Source organism: Chenopodium album, chromosome 2 (assembly GCF_948465745.1).
Source record: "Chenopodium album chromosome 2, dcCheAlbu1.1, whole genome shotgun sequence".
Classification (NCBI taxonomy): Eukaryota; Viridiplantae; Streptophyta; class Magnoliopsida; order Caryophyllales; family Amaranthaceae; genus Chenopodium; species Chenopodium album.
The window spans coordinates 75,247,846-75,267,817 of NC_137835.1; the positions used below are offsets into that span (position 1 = coordinate 75,247,846).

Below are 19,972 nucleotides of genomic sequence, written 5' to 3' on the forward strand. Positions count from 1 at the left end.
ATTTATGATTAAAATTTCAATCAATTAATACTATACGGATACTTCAATAAGATTTGCCCAAAAAGATACATATTGATAATTCTTAGTGTGATATTTTTCTGTCATTTTTGTTATTCTTTAGCATTCAATTGACATGAATATAACATATGAAAGTAAAAAAAAACTTAATAGTATTGAAAATTACTATGCATGGCACGGGACCTAACCTAGTAAAGTTAAAATCCTAAGTGAGGTGGATATACGGTTGCAAAGGGAATGCTGCAACCTACAGAGTTGGAAACGGCAAGATATGATATCCCAGTATTTTAAAAAATTGTTCATTTTGATTATTATTGCTCACTAATTATCAATTTAGTTAAAAAATAATCATGCTTGAGTCAATCAAACATTAGGACAAATTCAAGTTCTATTCATCCCATTTCAAACAACTAACAACCCTAAACTCCCCACAAGGTTTTTTAAACGTTCTAATTTGTCATTTTTGTGGAGCAAGCCCCGATTAATAAACTTGAGAGGTATGAAATAATGAAATATAATGTTAATTTCATTTGTTGGAGCTTGGAGGGAGTCCCTCTCAATTTATCACTTTGATATAGCCGTAAATATATCAATAAATATGTCCAATCAGCATGACGTTTTTGTAACTATATCCACGTTAGTGAGGATCATATTAAATAATAAGTTGTTGATTTATTGATAATGTGTAATTGACTAATTTTCCTTTATAACTTCAGGGGCAGCTGCATAATTAGACGTTAAATGTAAATTCTGACACATTTATTACGATAATGCCACTAGATAAACGTACAATCGATAAACTTTCCTTTTTTTTTTTTTTTTTTTTTTTTTTTTTCATTTTTGTGCTTCCACGGTTCCACCCCATGACCCAACATTTGTTTCATTTCCCTAGGGTTTTACTCAGGTTTAAAACCCCCAAACTTTACAAATTCAATTCCCTCTTTTCTGATCAATAACCTCACTATCATCCATCAATGGCGACCTCAAGCTCATTGACATCAATTTCAAGAAAACTATGTCGAAATCTCTTCTCAAATCAAAAACCCTTTTACTACACTACCACTTCCTTCTTCTCCAATGGTCCTTCAACCCCAGTGTACAACTTTGATTCAACCCCAGATGATAGTGAGTTACCAACTCTTAACTCGAACTCTGAATCAACCGAGTTTAGCCCTGATAACTCGGCCCCTTCTTCCTCTGAGTTCGCTGCTGCTTCCCCTGATTCTGCTGGGCAGCGCCCGTTCACTCAGACAGTTCTTGAGGGTGGCTTAGATATCGGCATTTACAAGGTTTAATTTTTATCCATTTTTGCATTCTTTTTGGTTGTGATATATGCCGTCCTAAGGGCTAACTCTACATTATGTTACTCGGACTCGGGCATTGGTGTGTCCAAGTGTCCAACTCGTCTATTTTGTAAAAAGAATTCATTATTTTGGTATAGAATAAGTGTTGTAGTGTTATACCCAGTCTGGGTGTCGAGGGTCTGTCATGAGTACTTAAAGTGAAATGAAGTGTCAAAGTAACATAGACTATACGGCAAAATCATGTGTTGATCGGTGTATTAATGTTTAACCGAGCCTAAGAAAAAAAAATCTGCCTACATTGTACTAGTATTAAATTTGAGAAAATTCTTTAATTTTGTGGTCGGGTATTAGTGAGGGTCTTGAGATTAGCCTCCTAGGATATATGCTAGATGAATGTAGTAATTTAATGGGAATGATTTGTTTGATCTATGCATTTTTGTAATTGTTTGGTATAGAATAAGTGTTGAAGTGTTATATCCATGTCTGAGCGTCGTCATGGGTACTTAAAGTGAAATGAAAAGTCAAAGTAACATAGACTATACGACAAAATCATGTGTTGATCGGTGTATAAATGTTTAACCGACCCTAAGAAAAAGAATATCTGCCTGCATTGTATTAATTTTGAGAAAATCCTTTAATTTTGTGGTCGGGTTAAGGGTCTCGAGATTAGCCTCCTAGGATATATGCTAGATGAATGTAGTAATTTAATGGGAATGATTTGTTTGATCTATGCATTTTGTGATTGTTTGGTTTCGTTGAAAAGCGGGAGACCATATGAAAATGTAGTATTGAAGGTATACTGATTTGATTGGATGATAATTGAGTGATCCTAGTTTGCGTTTTATGATAAATTAGGCTATACTGGTGGGACAAGTAGGGCAGATTCCGTTACAGAAGAGGCTGAAGAATGGGAAGTTGGTGACACTCACTACTTTAGGAACCGGTGGAATTAGGAATGAGCGGATTCCGTTCCCAAATGAAGAGCCGAGGGAGTATGCTGATCGTTGTAATGTTCAATGGCATCGAGTTGCTATATATCCGGAAACATTGGGTGCAGTTGTGCTGAAGAATGCTCAACCTGGGTAAATTTCTTTTCTTGATCTATATACCATGCTGGTTTCACACTTTCACTAGTCAGTTTTGTCTGCATTGTTCTTTGTTTGGTATTGAATAAGAAACTTTTTATTTCTTATTAGTTGTGTGATAAGTTTTCAACATGGAGAACATTGATTTTAATTCGGCTGGCATTTTGTGAGGAAGGACAGAAGAATTGGGGATTCCAGAAGTTAAAATATTGTAATGAACTCATAACGGTTTGTTGGTTTGTTTGTGTGCGTTTATGAGAGTGTTCTTGGTATTCCCTCCATTCTGCAATAGAGAATATGAATTTTGATTGTGATGAGACATATTGTTGTGGCACTATCAAGCTTAATAGTGCCTTCAATCCTTCATTATGATATCCAACCTTTCATCTTAGAAGATAACTAATTAAGAATGTGTTGGTGTTGAGTAATTTCATGGACTTGAGAGCTTTGAGTCTCCACGTACATCTATTAGCAACCTGTCAACAGGGGTTGGCAGGTGGAGAGAGAGAGAGAGAGAGGCTTTCTCCACACACACACACACACACACAATTAAACAACATGTCATCATAATCATGCCTTAACTTAGAACAAAGTCTCCAAAGCTCCACTATGACTGAAGATAGAGAATGAAATGAGGAAAAAGGGCCGTTGTATTAATGTATACAGTGTACAATACTATATGTGTGTGTATGTATATAGCTTGAAAAACATTTTAAATCACTTATAATAAAGAATAACTTTTGAAGTTTAAAAAAACTGGAATTAGCGTCGATTACACAAAACAAAGCTTGGGAGCCCTATTTGCTTCAGTCAAAATTGCGCGTATGATAGAAGTAAAGTGGTCAATTTGACACTTCCCTGATTTTTTGTTTTTAAAATCACGATGGCCTTTGTAGTTCTCTTCAGAATACTTTTGCTAGAGTTGTATACCTATATGTTTGTAATCTTTGTATGAACAGTGATATTTATGTTGCCAATTTACAATATTAAGTACCAGCTAAGTATAGGGTTAGTAGTAAGGAGAGACCTTCCAAACTTGAGGTTGGGGTTCAATCCCCAATTCCCCACTAAGGGCCCTCTTGGCACAACACTTTGTATGAACAGTGATATTTATGTTGCCAATTTACATTTCAAGTATCAACGAAGTATTGGGTTAGTAGTAAGGAGGGACCTTCCAAACTTGAAGTTGGGGTTCAATCTCCACTAAGGGTGTCTTGAGGGTTGGGATTGCCTTACCTCACAACCCACCATGCTCAAAGAGGCTAGCCTACTAACCAGGCCTTGTTGATCCGTGAGAGGTTCCAAACCAGTAGGGCAGTTCTTACCAACCCAATAAAAAAAATAAAAATAAATATGTATTTATAGTTAAGTGGTTATAGCAATAACAAACACTAATACTACCTCCGTTAACTTTTAGCTGCAACTTTGGAATTATTTTATATCTCACAAATAATACCCCAAAGTTGCAACTAAAAGTTAATGGAGGTAGTATGTATCTTTGTACTGATTTTTGGGGGAAAAAACAGCACTTGTTGCTTTGACCTGTTGGAATCGTTTCTCGTGCCTGCCTTCATACAACTAATATCTGAAGCTTCATTCATGTTGCAGTTCACTACTTTATCTGGAGGGAAATCTGGAGACCAAAATCTATACTGATCAAGTTTCTGGTATAGTTAAACGTGTAAGGGAAATCGCAGTTCGACGAAATGGTATGTTTTACATTGATGTTCTGACATTTATCCAAAATTTGTGTCCTACGCTTTTTTGCTTCCTATTAGTTTATTAAAAAAACTGTAGTTCTGAACATATTTTGGGGTTGAACCCTTTGTCCTTGCACTTTGTTGTTGATACTGTTGCTTGTTTTTCCTTTGTGTTCTTGGAATGGGGTTGGTGGTGATCAGAGATTCACATTACATAGATGGCAACCCGGAATGTATTCTACAAAGCAGGGATTTTTTTGGGGAGGCATCTTATGTATTCTGTTGTTTCATTGTTGCAGGCCGTGTTGTATTTTTAGGAGTTGGTAGTGATTTCCATCAGCCACCTATTCAAGAGCTAAGAGGTGTTGGATATTTCTGAGTTCTGAGGACTTCATTGTCCAGGTCTCTCAGGCACATTATTGGACTGTTTCCAAGTGGTGTTGGAAGGGCCAGTGCTCATATCTTCAAGATCTATTATGCTGGACATCACTGCCATCTTCTATATTCTGACAGAAACTGAGTCGTGCCTTGTCTAATGTCTGTAGAACTATTGATTCATTCTGCAATCATCTACACTGTCAGTTATATTCTTTCATGCATTACATGGAAGTTGATATTAGGAGTTTACTAATCTAGCAGTTGCGGAATATGTATAGCCTGTTTTCTCATTCTGGCCACTATCGTTTGACATTGATGGCAAGTATCGATTATACTCCCTCTATTTTTCATTTTTAGCTATATCGCATGAAACATAAACACTGTTGAGAACCAGAGATTAGTGTTGAAAATGATGCAACTCTACTAGCACTTTGGCAGTCTCAGACCGAAAGAGAGGGAAACCAATCATTATGAAGTACTTGCCTAAACATTTGGGGAGTAGGGAGCAGCTGTGTTTCCTTTGCTGCGTAACTGCGTAGTTTGCAGGAATACAATTCCATCATTTCACTCTGTTCTAGAGCAGCTTGGCTCAAAATACATTGAGATACGTCATGCTGTTCTCATTGGCTTGTTTATGTGCTCCGTTTGCTGCCGGTTGTCAATAGTTTGAGGTTCGTAAACAAAGGTTAGGGTTGCAGTGAGTGGTTACGGTAGTGTGAGAAGAAAGACTAGAGCAAGGGTGAAGGAGTAGACATAGAGGAGAAGGGTAGATTAGGCTAGGGCAAATGTAGTATAATAAGAAAAAGAAAGATTTAGGAACGCTAGTAAGTTCTAATAGGAAAGGTAAAGAAGAGGAAATTTATATTTGATTGTTAGGATAAATTGAGAATTTTGTTTTACTAAACATTAAACGATTTATTTTATTTATTATTTTTTTTTTTTAGGATTTAAGTAAACTCTTTCTCAGAATTTTATCTTTAGAAATGAAAAGGTTAATGTTAATCATTATAATGTTATCTTTATAAATGAAAAGGTTAATGTTAATCATTATAATGTTGCATTTTTATACGTACTATTACCTTCGTTTTTTTATTAGTTAGACGTTTTGATTTAACTTATATTCACACACTTTCCTTTGACCGTGCTTTGTGCTTTATACGTAATGAAAAATATAGTCATGTAAGATCTTGTTAGATTAATCACAATATATATTTCAAATATCAACTTCATAATTTTTGCTTATCGGTAGTTAAAGAAACGAAGGAAGTATTAGGAAGAAAAAGAGCAAACCAATTCTTCAAATTAGCATATGTTTATCAAATACTTCAAAATTTTGTATAGGGCTTAGCCGTTTAGGCACTTTTGACTGCTAATAATTTGGTGATCATACTCCATATTACTTCCTCCCTCACTTTTAATCTTAACATTTGAAATTTTTTTAGTGAGTGAAAAATGAGCAATCTTAATAATGTTAAAATACAAACTAATTCTTTATATAAATCGGTTTAAATACTATTTTTCACAATATCGTTCACGAAGGTTCGATTTCAAGGTTTGATATTCACTAGTATAAAACTGCTAACAATGTTGGCGTTTTTAGTTATAGTAATATAGAATCTCTAATGGTATTAACAGTATTATACTACCATAATGTTAGCGGACTTTCAAATAGCTACAATAAAATTGTGGCCATTGTGTTAAAACAAATCACACCCGTTTATTTATATTGACTAATGTGAATTATTAATGTAGTTTAAAAGAAATGACAAAAACTACCTTATCAATTTCGTCTCTTCAATCTTTGCTTGTGATCCATGTATACTGATTATAATTATTTGCTATTGGCTCCAAGACCAATCATTGTTGTCTTCTTAAGTGTAATTTTTCTTAAGGGCCTGTTTATATTTACTTATTTTCAGTTCAGTTCAGCTCCAATCACTTCAGTTCAGCTCCAATCAGTTCATCTCTTAATTTCCCTCTCTCATAAAATATTCATTTCAGTTCAGTTCAGTTCAGCTCCAATCAGTTCAGTTCAGTTCAGCTCAGTTCAGTTCAGCTCAGCTCAGTTCAGTAAATATGAACAGGCCCTAAATTCACCCTTTGCTTTACTCCGTATGCCATTAGCTTTTTATGGCTTGAATTTCTGAATAAATAGTTGGGAGATTGGGAATTGGTTTCAAATTCTTCGTACAATAGTTAGATATTGGCATGCAATTGCCAAGTTCCATTTGTTTCAATGGATGGGATAACAAAATTGCTACAACGCTATTGTGGAGCCACTAGTCTATTTTTCTAAGTGCTTTTTGTGCATAGTTATTTACTGATATGACATTAGATCAGTTGTTGCCTCTGGCATTCAAATAGAGTTGCTTGAATTTTTTGAGGAAAAAAATTACTTAGATAGAAGAAACTGATAAGATCGAAAACTTTTTTTTTAAAAATAAAATAAAATTTAAATCATATCAACGGTTCACATTAGTCAATAGAAATTAACGACTATGATTTGTTTTAATACAATGACCACAATTTTATTGTAGCCATTCAAATGTTAGCAGTTGAATACTAACAAATATCGAACCTTAAAATCGAGCCTATGTTGACAGTATTGTGAAAAATAATTTTTAAACCTATGTGTATAAGAAATTAGTTTATGTTTTTCAAATTTTCAATCCCTTCTCAACTAAACACTCTCATTCTCGGTTTAGACTAATCAAACCTCTCCCTATAATTAGTACCGACTATTAACAAACAAATCGTCTTATCACCTATGCATTAAAAAAAATCAGCCATTCAGGAGAAAAAATAGGGGGTATGGAGTTTTGGGGCTGAAGAGAATCAGAGGATGGCCTACCAACACTTGTAATTGTGGTCTCAGATGAATCTTATGTGCAGATGCCCAACATTCATGAGCTTATATCTTATCCACAATATCATCTCCTGTTTTCTTTGACAAAGTAAGAGTAATTCACTACTTAAGTCATTAGAAGAGAGAAAGACAGATACAGAGGCTATCTTCCATTAGAGCTACAAGGATGCTGCAACATCTAAAACTCGCACAATCGCCTGCGCAGATTTTACACACCCGAAAATTACCATATATGCCTGAAAACCAGAGTGTACATGCTGGCCTTTCTCCTCCGATTCCTAAACAATGCAACAAGTTTTCACGCCGAGAGCTCACAATCTTTACAAACTCTTCTCTGCTCCTCTTGACCTCTCAGACTCTGCATTCACATCCTTTTTTGGATGCACGAGCAGAGGAAATCCCACAACAGCTGAAAGGTGAGGTTGAGCAACAAGAATCTGAAGCAACTCCCACAGCAGAGGAAGTCCCACAACAGAACAAAGCTGAGGTTGAGCAACAAGAACCTGAGGCAACTCCCACAACAGAGGAAATCCCACAACAGAACAACGGTGAGGTTGAGCAACAAGAACCTGAAGCAACTCCCACAGCTGAGGAAACCCCACAACAGAACAAAGGTGAAATTGAGCAACAAGAACCCGAGGTAACTCCGAATGGAACTTCTCAAAGCACCAAAGTAAATCCAACTAAACAGGTTTTTCTTGACGTGTCGATTGATGGGAAGCCGACAGGAAGGATCATTATAGGATTAAATGAGCGAAATGCACCTGTTGGAGCAGCTACATTTCGTGACATTGTCAGTGGAAAAGCGGGCATAAGTTATAGAAGAAAAGAGTTTGTAAAGATCATGCCAAACTATGTTCAACATGGTGGAATTAGATCTTATGGGGTGGATGCTGAGCTTGCAAGCAGAACAGGAAGGAGCTTCAAGAACGATAAGTTGGTTGAAGAATTGGAGAGAGAGAATGAAGAACGTCCTGGCACTAAGAACTTGGCTGGAACCGTGAGCATCATAGTGAGGGATCCTTTAAAACCGCCGCCTAAAGTAAAGTTAGTTGCCAGAGAAGGGAAGCTTAAGATTGATCAGGAGGAGGTAGGGGTGGAGCCAAACGGCACAGAGTTCACCATAGCAACAAAGGACTCACCAGAGCTCGATTCGTCAGCATTGGTAATTGGCAAAGTGATTGAAGGAATGGATGTTGTGGAGAAGATTGGTCAGGTCAAGACAGTGCAAGAAAACACTAGTTCTCCATATTTTAGGTAAGGGAAAATACTAATTACTCCATACAAATTACACACAGAACTATACTGCAATTTCTATAGGCTTTTTTTTTTTTTTTTTTTTTTTTTTTTTTTGCCAAAAGAGTGAAGCTAATACTAATTACTCCATACACAATAACACACAGAAAAATCCTCTTTTGGCTTCAATTTTTCAGCTTTACAAGAAAAAATTTCCAACTTCAAATTTTCAGAACGTTGCATTGAAGTTTTTCCACATTTTCCTTCTACATTTGAAGGTTATGTCTATGGAAATAAATTATCAGAGTAAACCTTTTAACAACCCAATTAATCATTCAAAAGGATTATAAAATGAAACAGTAATTAAGAAAGAGAATAGATCCTAAAGCTTTTAACAATGATATCAACAAAAGGAACCCACACACACGGCAGGGGGGGTGATTTCACTATAAATTTCAGCAATTAGTTTTCCGAACTGTTTGTCTTACATCATACTAGTCTATACTAACAAAACTTGCCTGGTTCTACAAATTTCAGGGTGGCGAAGTTGATTGGTGACAAGAGAGCTGTAGTGGCTGAGAGGGGTTTCAACCGTCCTTATTCAAAAGTGATAATCACGAATTGTGGCCTGCTAGAATGACATCAGGAATTCACTCAGATCTCATTCTTGTTCATCATTTTTGTCATAAGAGTAATCAAATGGAACATAATACAATTTTGTTTCAAAAGTTCCATTGCAATTTTATGTAACTGACCACTGACATGGTCCCATAAATAATAGAAATCCAGAGACCATATACCAACCTAAAATTGATGCAGGAAGATGCATTTACCTACTACATCATAGTAAAGGTCAGAAATAGATGTATGTCTTGGAGATCATGCAGCAGCATCAGCTATCTTGGTCAAACTGTAAATATTATTTTGAAGCATGTTTCGGTCTTTTAGCTGGTGGAGACTCAAAGAGTTTTCTAATAGACGTAATTGGATCATCAACCTACAAAAATACATGTAGAATGGTTGTCATCTTGAACCAAATAGCTATTCTCAAAATCTGCCACAGACTAACAGAGAAGCACAATCCTCATCCCCTCCCCCCCACCCCAACCTCTCCGAGGCAACAGGAATAATTGAGGAAAAAGAGTAGAAAATGAAGTATGATTAAAGAAATGAGAATATGGGATCATCCAAAACCAGTTCATAGCTGCACTGGTCATGCAAATGGCTGATTCATACTTTTAATATAAAGACAGTTTCAGTAGTTTTTGCTCAATATGATAGTATTTGTAGAGAACTAGAATAGAGAAAATGGACAAAAAGAATTTGCATCACCACGTCAAATGTAACTTGGCTATTAAAACAGCAACTTTGGAAATGAAGGTTCTGTATTACCATGATAAGAGATGGAGATGGAGAAGAAGGAGAACCCTCCAATTCTGGAACTGTAAACACTTTTTCTTTCTGCAGAGCTGACAAAGTTTGTTGCCATCCTGGGGAAACAGTCCCTGTGGATGCAACCCAAGGGCAAAAGTGCCGGTGCTGCCTTATTGGATGAAACTCCATCTTCTTATTGGGTGATTGCCGGCTTATATCCTCATCTGGAGAGAACGAATTCATATGTTAGAAAGAAAGTGCCATCCTTAAAAGTTAAAAACTGTTAAATATAGAAAGAATGTGTCATCCTTAAACCACTGTTAAATATTGCTGGTTAAATTAAGCATAGTTAAAAAACAAAAATAAGTATACACTAGCAAGATTATTTCTTAAGGCAGACAAGTGCTAGCCTAAAAAACTAGGGATAACAGCGCTGCGTCTATATTGAAAAGGTCTGAAAATATAAAGTTTCACATCTGATACCTCTATTCCCAATTAATCTCAACACTGCATAATTGATCATTCTTGTGCACTAGTTGCAGAGCAATCTCAGCAGATGAAAGTAATAACAGAAAACTGAAGAAGTAAAGAGTGTGAATAAAATGACACAATGACATAAATAAAATCCATAACTGCACATTTCTGACCTCAAGCATGACAGAGTGGGTCAAAAATATGAGTAAAAAAACAAAGCCCGCAATCTTTATCATCATCTACCTCCTTGAATCCTTATATGAATATTTGAGAGATTAAAAGGCAACTTAAGCTGCTCACAGACTAGGAAAGATATGTCCTTGTCTATACTTGTTCCATTTATTTCCCAAGTTCCCAAATGGCATAAAGATACCAATTTTTTTTATGGTTCCTAGAATTGGAAAAGGATGATAGGGACTAGGGAGTAACACATGTCCCCTAGACTCGTAATCAAAATTGATCTTCAATTCAATTAATTGATAACTTTTGCAGCAGGTACTTTGTGAGTTGCGTTCTCCTACATTTGAAAATTTTGTTAAGGAAGGTTTAACCAATTTTCCATTTCAAACTTTCATCAAGTGAACTTCTAAAGAACTTTTGAGCAAAAACAGGATTAAGCAAGGTGATCCAATTATAGCATACTAGCTTGTTTATGCAATGGAAAAACATAGCAGGAAATCGAAAAGGCTAAAAGTTCCTAAGTAGAATCAATTCTTGGGAACCCGATCACTTTTACTCAGGCTTGCTACAGTATCAAAAAAAAATTGTTTTGCTTGGAAACTTTAGGGCACTATTTTCCTCCTGACTAAAAAGGTCATCAGAGTTGTTAAGGCACTATTTTGGAGATACTTAAGAACAAGCACTGCTCAATATTTTAGAAGAGCACAGAGATCTTAGCAGCAAAACACACGTTCAAATCAGAGGATTTGCAAGAGGTGAGACCTCAATAGCATTTAGATTAAGTTACAAAGAGTGGATGCAGTAGATTAAAAAGTTATATGCTGGCAGTCCTTAGATGGTGTTCTATATTGTTGCTGATTCTGTAGGGCCAACTCTTTATAGCACACAACTTAAAAGAATGCAGAATGCAATTTCACATGTAGCTTGTGGGGGTCAATCTGAATTGATTTCTCATCTGCTCTTTAGCTGGTTTTTTCCTAGAACAATTTCCTTGATGTTAGCATTTTGGACCAGAATCATTTGGTCTAATCTTTTACACACTTTACCATAAAAAGGTCATTGTTAATTGCTTGTCTTCCTTTTGCCATCCTATAAATAACTATATTACTATATACCTCTCCTTTGAATCCAGGTAGAATATGCTACTTTATACTTGTCCATTTCTCACAATCACCCTTTTTCTTTTTCTCAGCAAGAATACAATTAAGAATAGTGTACATGTCTAGGCTACGTTGATTGGCTGAGTAGCAAAGCTCTCCCTTGGAATAACCTTACAGTCTAGGCAACCTTGCCTTTCCTCCCAACCAATTAGGACTCAAGTTGCATTTGTTCCACTTCAAAAGTCCCCAATTCCAAGCCCCTCTCACTAAACCATGTGTTTGCTAGGAACAAGACATGACTGTGTGAAAGAGTGAAATCCAAAATGGTCTCTCTGGCTATATTCCTCCTTCCATACCTCAATACTCCATGGAGCCTCATATGCATTACAACTTGTCCCCAAATTCCCCTTATAGATCTCCATCAACAAATAACTTATGTCACTGGAATTTCTTGTACCACATCATCAAAGTTCTCCCAAAATTGGCATTTCCATGCCACCTCATACACGCTTACAGCATTTAAAATCTAGTTCCCTGCCTTCCCATATATTAATTTTACAGTTTACCCTCATCAGCCAAATACTCTTTCTATAAACCACAAGCTCCTCCTCCATTATCCTATCAACAACAATAATGCCAATTCCTAGTCCTATTCAATCCTACATACCATAACTTATAACCTGAGGGGAAAACTAATTTGGCTCATAATTTATTTTACCTTTTAACCTGGATACACAATATGTTAATTTCTCTTCTCCTCATCACTTCCACAAACTTCACTAACTTTCGGTAAGGGATCCAATGGTCCAAGAACTTATCCAGATTAAGTTCCTACTAGAACCCTAACAGAGGCAGTGGACAGTGAAAAAATGGGCTAAAAAGTTAAAAGGGCCCATGCTTTCTGCAAAAAACGTTACTCACAAAGGTCACAATGGTAGAGATAGGGAGCTGAAAGATTAAGGGGGGTTTATTAATGAAGAAAAGATGAGAGTGGAAAAGGGTTCATAAACTTAGAATCACTATAAAAAGCCAAATTCTAAGATATTACATCACTTCACAAGGCATATGAAGTGGAAGTCAAACTAAATAAAGTCCAGGCAACAAATGAGAATTAGTCACTACCCATCAAGGAAAATTCTTCAACTTTCAAATATACTTGTCCTGCAAGACCAAAATTATTCAATCCCTTCTACGGTTCTACCTCCTTCCCTTAATATGATAGAAAAAATCATAGTTGGCCTACCTATTAATGGCAGCTAACATACCTAGAACAGAAAGACTGGTACGCTTGATCAACTTAATTTAGCAAGCTGTATAGCATCTGCTTTCCAACTGCCAAGGAACTTAGTTTCCTTTATCACAGGCCTATGAGTGACTAAAAATTGAGTTCAGTAGCCAGTGCAGATCTGTGTCAATTCCCCAGTCCACTGTGGACCAGCAATCTTCCATTGTACTGCAAGCCAGAGGTTTTCACCAGATGTGCAGTAGCCATGCACCATACATGAAGTGAGAACAGGGGGGAGGGGGGATTTAAGGCGTGCGTAGGGCTAGGGGACAGATCCTGGGTGACTCAAGACAAAGCATAGGATTAAATTTTATTCTGTCAAGGGAAAAAATGATAGAAATCATGATTATTTTCCTTATCTACGAAACTAATGTTTGATGAATTTGATCCAATAAGGCTTGTGGCAAACCTTTCGGTAAAATAATCACCATCTATAACAGAATATTTAGTTTAAACATGCTTCAAAGATTTCCACATGTTACATTCCTACATGAAAAATTATGCTAACCTAATAGAGATTAGTGAAGTGCCTGGAAGGGAAACAGACAGTGTAAAAACCCACTTGTATCCCACATCAAATCTAGTGTGTTATGATAACTATCTAATTTTCAAGTGTACTACATCTAGAGCTTTTACCACTAGAACGGGTTTAGAAAATAGACCTAGGTCATGCCTTAACGTCTTATGGATGGTAATAGAGCTAGCAAACTGTGTCAACAGAGAAATTATACTACATACTCATTTGCTAAGGCTTAATTTGATGTGAGCAAGAATCCTAGGTGGAAGATGATCCTTCGCTGGCATTATAGAAAAAGCAAGGTTAAGTAGACAAACTGCTAGGCCTGGACTTGTCCTATGAAGACTAAAAAACAATCAGAGGATATTGTGCTCTTTCTTGAATTGTATAGTTGTAACAAGTGCACTTTCTTCTGGAAGTGAATTTGGACAAAGAATCCCAATGGCCAAAAACTTATGACGAAATAAATTACATTTGTGACCAATGTATGGATGTGAAAGCGTACATATAATACATGTTGCAGCTTAAGGATTTGATCCATTAGTATCTTGTATCAGATGAGCAAGAATGCTAGAGATTAACCAAGAAATATCATTATGATTTAGAGGCTTGAATCAGCCTGTAATTTCAGGTCTCTTCGCTACACAGGAGACCCAGAAATTTTTACGTTTGTCTAAGTTCACTTAGAATGAAGTGCGAGGAAAAATCCGGTAGGCGAAAGTCTTCTAAAAGTAGCAATAAAATACAGAAGACAGTGATTAACCAAACACAAACTGAAGAGGGAAGCAGTGAGACCAAAATAACTCACCAACACTCAATGTTGCCATGTCCTTTTGTGAAGTAGTCGTTGCAATGTCTCTTACTTCATTCTCGTTCTGTTCACCACTAGTTAAGCTTAATGTTTCCTGCCCCATTAAACAATGTTAAGACTTCTGCTAAAATTAAAATGCACTGTACCAGACAGAATAATCCTGAAACTTTTACCTTCCTCAATGCCGTACTATCTACAATCATCTCCTGTGATTTGGCAATATCGGCAGTTGAAGGTGTGTTATCTTGTGGCTCAGAACTACTTACACCAGAGTTTGTCTCTTCATTTTGCTTGTCCTTGGTTGAACTGTCCATAATGGCATTAAAAGCTATAGGTTCCTCTTCACCAGTACTTACATCTGATGACATGTAAGAAAGTCGAGTCCTTACATTACGACCAATAACAGGTAAGGAGATTGTTGCCCTGAAGTTCTGTCTAGTTGGAGGAGGTCCACCAGCAATTGTCAAATTCAACACTGTTTTCCTCGGTGATGCAGCTTCTCCATTTGCAGCAGAAAGATCACTTTTACCATTGTTGGCATGATTTTCAATTGCAGATGTCTTGCTGCCAAGATTGCTTCTACCACCAATATCAGCTTGACCAACTACTTTAACCAATTCTAGGGGCCGAGGAACTGTTGCAAAGGCCCATAACCCAATGCTTGCCCCACAAAGCTTGCAATCCAATACAGTAGAATTAGGATCATAATAGAAACTGGAAGCCCCAGGATCGTCGTCTTCCCTAATGCTTTCATTGGAACCAGACATGGACACAGACAGCCTATTGCTCTGCTCATCAGCTGCTGCATGAGACAAGTTGGAGGTGTTGTCATTGCTACCAGACAGTTTAGGCTGGTCCTCACAATCAACCATGTAAGGAAGCAATCGAGGTTCCCATCCACATAAACTTAATAACCTATGAGCCTGCACATCAGCCACATGTCATTGTAAATAACTCAACCTAGTATATTCAACATTAGAATACTGAAAAAGAATTTCTTATAAAAAACAATGCATGCATATGACTCCAATTAAAATTACAGCACTACAAAGTAAGTATTGCACTTTCATTATTGGAAATATTTGTAGGATAGAGGGGAGAGAAGGAAGGTTAGTAAGCAGATGAGAATAGAGAAATGCTACAAATAACCTCTACTGTTGCTCTTTTAACCTATTTTGCATTATGGTAATAACTTGTGACAGGTTTAGGGCCTTAATTTATCCTCATAGTCCTCATTGCAACAAGAACCACGACAAACACCTAGGCTGACCTAGCATGTTTACACCCATTGCCAGGGTCTACATTACTCCTCCATTATCAATTAGAGCAGTAAGGCATAAGGGTAAAAAGTGAAGCATCCAAATTGAACCAGCATGCTAGCCACTTTACGGCCAACCTTGGATTCAGTCAAAAGAATTTGTAGCACCCAAATTGATCCAACATGCTAGCCACTTTATGAAAAATTATGGACACGCTTACAGACTTATAGCATAACAATAGTTTTATTCACCACCTACTTCACATGAATTTTAGTATTCCTCATATAGGTTGAGAAGACTTATAGATGTGATCTAAAGATATAATAACAATGTTAAAAAAAAACTCATTACTGTCACTGGTTATATATTTCTCTATTTTTCTCTTGTTTGCTTTAATTGTCAAGGTGCCTTTACCAAATTATATCAAGCAGCACTTTTTATAAAATTGTTATTAGAAGGGGAGGAAGTAAACCAAACACAGTGCTAGATATACCTGATAGTACAAGTCAGCAGAAACAACTTCAGCGTCATTCCCGAGATACTCTGTCCAACATGAATCATTAGGTGCTGAACCACATTCCACAGCTATTGACTGTTTGAGAAAGTGTTTCAACTGAGAGCTTCTCATGCTCTCAACAACTGAAGCTGGTATTACAGGAAGAGCTGAAAGTTGCAACAATGCAGAAGAACGCTCTTTATAGTGATCAACCAACACAGGTGCAGGCATAGGTGGAAATAATGCCAACTTTGCATCACAAGCATTGTCAATCCATGGACAAAGCAGCTTGTGTCCAGACTCCAACTTCAAGCTAAAAACTAAAGCTGCCTTCTCAACTGCCCAAAAGCAAGCATGAAAGGTAAATTAAGTACATGTTTGTCTATAATATTGAAGATACATGCTTTCTTCCTAGACAAGTAGAAAACAAATAAGGACCTAAACAATAACTAAAGGAAGGTAGCAAAGACAAAGAACATGCCTTGTTGCTGGTTCCAAGCTGAAGGAGTAGAAAATTGTAGACGTGCTCCGCAAATTTCACAGGCTAAGATGTCGAAATCTACATTAACCCAACCTCTCCTTGCACAATTCACAGCATCCACAGCCTAGTATGAACAAAGGCATTAGTTCTTACAGAAATCCATATTGCAAATAAGTTCACGTGGCACATATATTGTTCCAAGAATACTTTTTAATATATTAGTATAGATTTGAATAAGAAAATGGAAATATCACAAAATATACCAATTTGCAGCAGTTCATAGAACAATCAATAAATGACTGATAGAGAATCGAACCTTGGGTTTAGCAAACCATCTCATGGATTTGAATGTAGCTAACCTCCTCATAAGATCTTCCCTATTCCAAGGTCTACATGGTGGTGCTTGAGCTGCATATTGACCTTCACCTTTATCCCCTTTGAAATTCGATTCCGTTGCTGAAAAGGGGCGCTTCTGCCCTCTCATTTTCTGTCCACTTGATGAACTATTCACCAAAACCCCCACAAAATGAAGGGGGAAAAAGCATTTAATACCAATAATAATCCACAAACTACAGTCAATACCTAGTTCTAACTCTTCCAAATAAAAAGCTAGGTAATTATTCAAGTATTAGCTAAATACTATCAATTATTTAATCAACTCTAATGCTACTGCAAATTCTCGAAACAAATAACAAACAGTTCTTACAACACAGCAGCTCAGCTTAGTATAATAAGCTCAAACAAACCCCAATTCACAATAATAATTATCCCCAAGAACCCAGAAAACTTCAATTCATATTTCATAGAATTCCCAACAATTCTAAGTTCATATAACAACATAAATTTAATTACACAAAAACCCATTAATCCCACCAACCCTAATAAGCTCAAAATCATATTTAATACAGTTCCCAACCATTATAAGATTTTAAAATATTGAAAAAAAATCCCCACAAATTAGAGAAAAGGGACTAATAATTGAATTGAAAAACATATAAAATTGGATTAAAATCAAGAATAATAATAAAAAAAAAAAGTACCTTGTTGAAAGAGGAAGATTAGATTTAGGAGAGTGAAAGAGTTTGTCCATGATACTGTGAAATCTCTTTTCTGAATCTTCTGCCATTTTTGAACTCTGGGATTTTATTGCTTTTTTTTTTTTTTTTTTTTTTTTCTCTGTCAAATAAAGTAATAACCCTCTACAAGCGGGTGGGGTGTTTAAGGGGATTTCGGGGTGGGTTATAAAGCGACATCGTTTTAATGAGCGATGTTAGAAGCACAAAACCTATAAATTCTGAAATTCAACCTAAAATCAGAAAACCCTAAAAAACACTCTCACGGTCTCACCTCAATTCTTCATCAATGGCAGCTTGCCGAAGCTGTAAATCCAAGGCACTCGTCACCGATTCCGTCACCGGCGGAACAGTATGCTCATCTTGCGGTATTGTCCAAGATTTCGACGATTACCAGCATACATTCGGCGGTGTTTCCGGCCCTCAAGGCACCTTTGTTCGTGTCGGAACTTCTGGTACCGGTAATGATTACTCTTACAAGGAAAGAAAGCTCTATGAATCCAATCAGATGATTGAGGACATCACATTTCGTCTCAGCTTCGGCGATACCCGAATCCGGGAAGTTAAATCCATGATAAATAAGGTAACTGATGGTGAATTTGGATTAGGTAATTGGTTTTCTGTTCTTGTTGGTGCTTGTTGTTACATTGTTATGCGTCAGAATGATAAAGCATTGCCTATTTCTGAGGTTATTGGGGTTGTGGGTTGTGAATTGTATGAAATGGGGAAAATGGTGAATAGGGTAGTTGGTTTTTTAGGGTTAGAGTTGAAGGAATTTGATTTGGTGGGTTTGTTGGAGAAGATGATTAAAGGGTTTTCTGGGTTTAGTGGGGTTGAAGAGGAGAAGATTGATTTGATGGTGAAACAGGGGATTTTTGTGACACAATGTGCTATTAAGTGGTTTTTGAGTACAGGCCGGAGGCCGGGGCCTGTTGCTGTGGCGGTGTTGGTTTTTGTGGGCGCGGTGAATGGGATTGAGGTTCGGATTGAGGATGTGGCCAAGGAGATGAATGTGGCGATTAGGACTTGTAAGTTGAGGTATAAGGAGCTTTTGGAAGCAATGGTGGAGGTTGCACAAAATTTGCCTTGGGGGAGTGATGTGAATGCTAAGAATATTGTGAAGAATGCACCTTTCGTATTGAAGTATATGGAGATGAAGTCGATGGAGGATCGAGGTAGAGAGAAATCAAAGTTTTCATATGGGAGTCCGGGGTTTGAGTTGGGTGATGTAGTTGAGGAGTGTTTGAGTAAGGAAGTTGAGTATAAAGGGATTGATGGTGGTGATAGTGCTGTTGATAATGGCTTGGGATGTTTAAATGGAACAGAAGGATTGGAGAATTTGAAGGTTTCACATGGAGAATTGGCTAGAGTTTACTCAAAGTTCAAGTCTGAGTTTTTGAATTGTAATTTAACGAAAAAGAATGATACAGTTGACTATGGAGATAGACTAGGTGGATTAGATGTTGAACTTTTTGATGAGTGGTGGAGTGGGAGGTCAGATATGTGTGAAAAGCTTTTGATGGAGCAGTTGTTGGAGAAAGATGTTGGATTGGATGTGCTTCCACCGTCTTATATTCGTGGTTGTAATGCAGTAAATAAGAGAAGGGAAAAGATAAGAGAGGCTAAGAGGCGCATCAATAGCATTATCAGTCCCCCGATTGTTACATCCAGTAATGCTTTCCTGCATAATGGGTTGGATGCTCAATCACGTAGTAGTGATGATATAAGCACTGTAGAAAATGTTAATAGCCAAAAGAAGAGGAAGAAAGGTCATGATACTATTGATTGGGAAGATTTTATCATTGAGTCACTCCTGTTGCATCAGGTGAAAGAGGAGGAAATCGAGAAGGGCCATTACAATGCCTTGTTAGGCTTGTATGTGTTTAAATCTGGTCTTGTCTAAAACGAGTTGTTTAGATTCAATCAGGCACTAAGGTGAAATTTTCTTAATACAGTTACTAGGCCATTTTTGGGGTAAATTGTATAGCAACTATAAGATTGTGTTATTGTGTAGATGGACATATGGTGTAGGGGAAGTTTTCTGACAAATTAAGCTTTCATATCCAATTTATAAACAAATTAAGATTGTCAATATTTTTCTGTACAATTCATCATGTTTCTTGGTATATCTTTTGACTCTTTGCAACTGCTTACTGCTCTTATATCTGAATACATCATATCCGTTCGTCAACTACCAATGTCCTGAAAAAAAAATTCTGGTTTATTTTATTCCCAATCGGCATCTAACTGCTAGTTTTGCAATTCCTGGATCATTTGAATTGAAAATAGCAATTATGAAATTTTATTACTGTTGATTGTTTATTTAGGGCTTAAG

At 36.7% G+C, this 19,972-nt stretch overlaps 3 protein-coding genes and 1 pseudogene across 5 annotated transcripts; 3 read left to right on the forward strand and 1 right to left on the reverse strand.

Annotated features, from left to right (window-relative positions):
- The first annotated feature begins 902 nt into the window (after positions 1-902).
- LOC145587646 (single-stranded DNA-binding protein, mitochondrial-like) lies at positions 903-4,823 on the forward strand. The gene is made up of 4 exons (XM_081644368.1): positions 903-1,307; positions 2,178-2,404; positions 4,016-4,116; positions 4,407-4,823. The coding sequence occupies exons 1-4, from the start codon at positions 993-995 to the stop codon at positions 4,484-4,486; spliced, it is 723 nt and encodes a 240-aa protein (XP_081500494.1). The 5' UTR covers positions 903-992; the 3' UTR covers positions 4,487-4,823.
- Positions 4,824-7,399: 2,576 nt separating this feature from the next.
- On the forward strand, positions 7,400-9,534 carry LOC145600818 (peptidyl-prolyl cis-trans isomerase CYP26-2, chloroplastic-like). The gene is made up of 2 exons (XM_081656682.1): positions 7,400-8,608; positions 9,125-9,534. The coding sequence occupies exons 1-2, from the start codon at positions 7,518-7,520 to the stop codon at positions 9,225-9,227; spliced, it is 1,194 nt and encodes a 397-aa protein (XP_081512808.1). The 5' UTR covers positions 7,400-7,517; the 3' UTR covers positions 9,228-9,534.
- Positions 8,991-17,731, reverse strand: LOC145600795 (uncharacterized). Of its 3 annotated transcripts, none has more exons than XR_014104323.1 (9): positions 17,605-17,731; positions 16,881-17,067; positions 16,565-16,688; positions 16,081-16,421; positions 14,502-15,251; positions 14,326-14,422; positions 9,980-10,185; positions 9,421-9,584; positions 8,991-9,215 (listed from the first exon to the last, which is right to left on the reverse strand). XR_014104323.1 is itself a non-coding variant. In XM_081656662.1 (8 exons), the coding sequence occupies exons 1-8, from the start codon at positions 17,688-17,690 to the stop codon at positions 9,507-9,509; spliced, it is 1,869 nt and encodes a 622-aa protein (XP_081512788.1). In that variant the 5' UTR covers positions 17,691-17,731; the 3' UTR covers positions 8,991-9,506. The 3 variants fall into 3 exon arrangements, 1 of the variants encoding a protein (XP_081512788.1); XR_014104324.1 differs by having other exon boundaries at positions 8,991-9,218; XM_081656662.1 differs by having other exon boundaries at positions 8,991-9,584.
- LOC145600810 (plant-specific TFIIB-related protein PTF2 pseudogene) lies at positions 17,725-19,715 on the forward strand (annotated as a pseudogene).
- Positions 19,716-19,972: the final 257 nt, after the last annotated feature.

Bases quoted from the DNA above. Each gene is read 5' to 3' on its own strand.
- LOC145600795 (XM_081656662.1), bottom strand. From the start codon at position 17,690: ATGGCAGAAGATTCAGAAAAGAGATTTCACAGTATCATGGACAAACTC. The intron at 17,068-17,604 runs GTACTTTTTTTT...TTTGGTGAATAG, and splicing joins AATCTTCCTCTTTCAACAAG to TTCATCAAGTGGACAGAAAA. The intron at 16,689-16,880 runs GTTCGATTCTCT...TGTTCATACTAG, and splicing joins GATGGTTTGCTAAACCCAAG to GCTGTGGATGCTGTGAATTG.
- LOC145587646 (XM_081644368.1), top strand. From the start codon at position 993: ATGGCGACCTCAAGCTCATTGACATCAATTTCAAGAAAACTATGTCGA. The intron at 1,308-2,177 runs GTTTAATTTTTA...ATGATAAATTAG, and splicing joins TAGATATCGGCATTTACAAG to GCTATACTGGTGGGACAAGT. The intron at 4,117-4,406 runs GTATGTTTTACA...TCATTGTTGCAG, and splicing joins AATCGCAGTTCGACGAAATG to GCCGTGTTGTATTTTTAGGA.
- LOC145600818 (XM_081656682.1), top strand. From the start codon at position 7,518: ATGCTGCAACATCTAAAACTCGCACAATCGCCTGCGCAGATTTTACAC. The intron at 8,609-9,124 runs GTAAGGGAAAAT...TACAAATTTCAG, and splicing joins ACTAGTTCTCCATATTTTAG to GGTGGCGAAGTTGATTGGTG.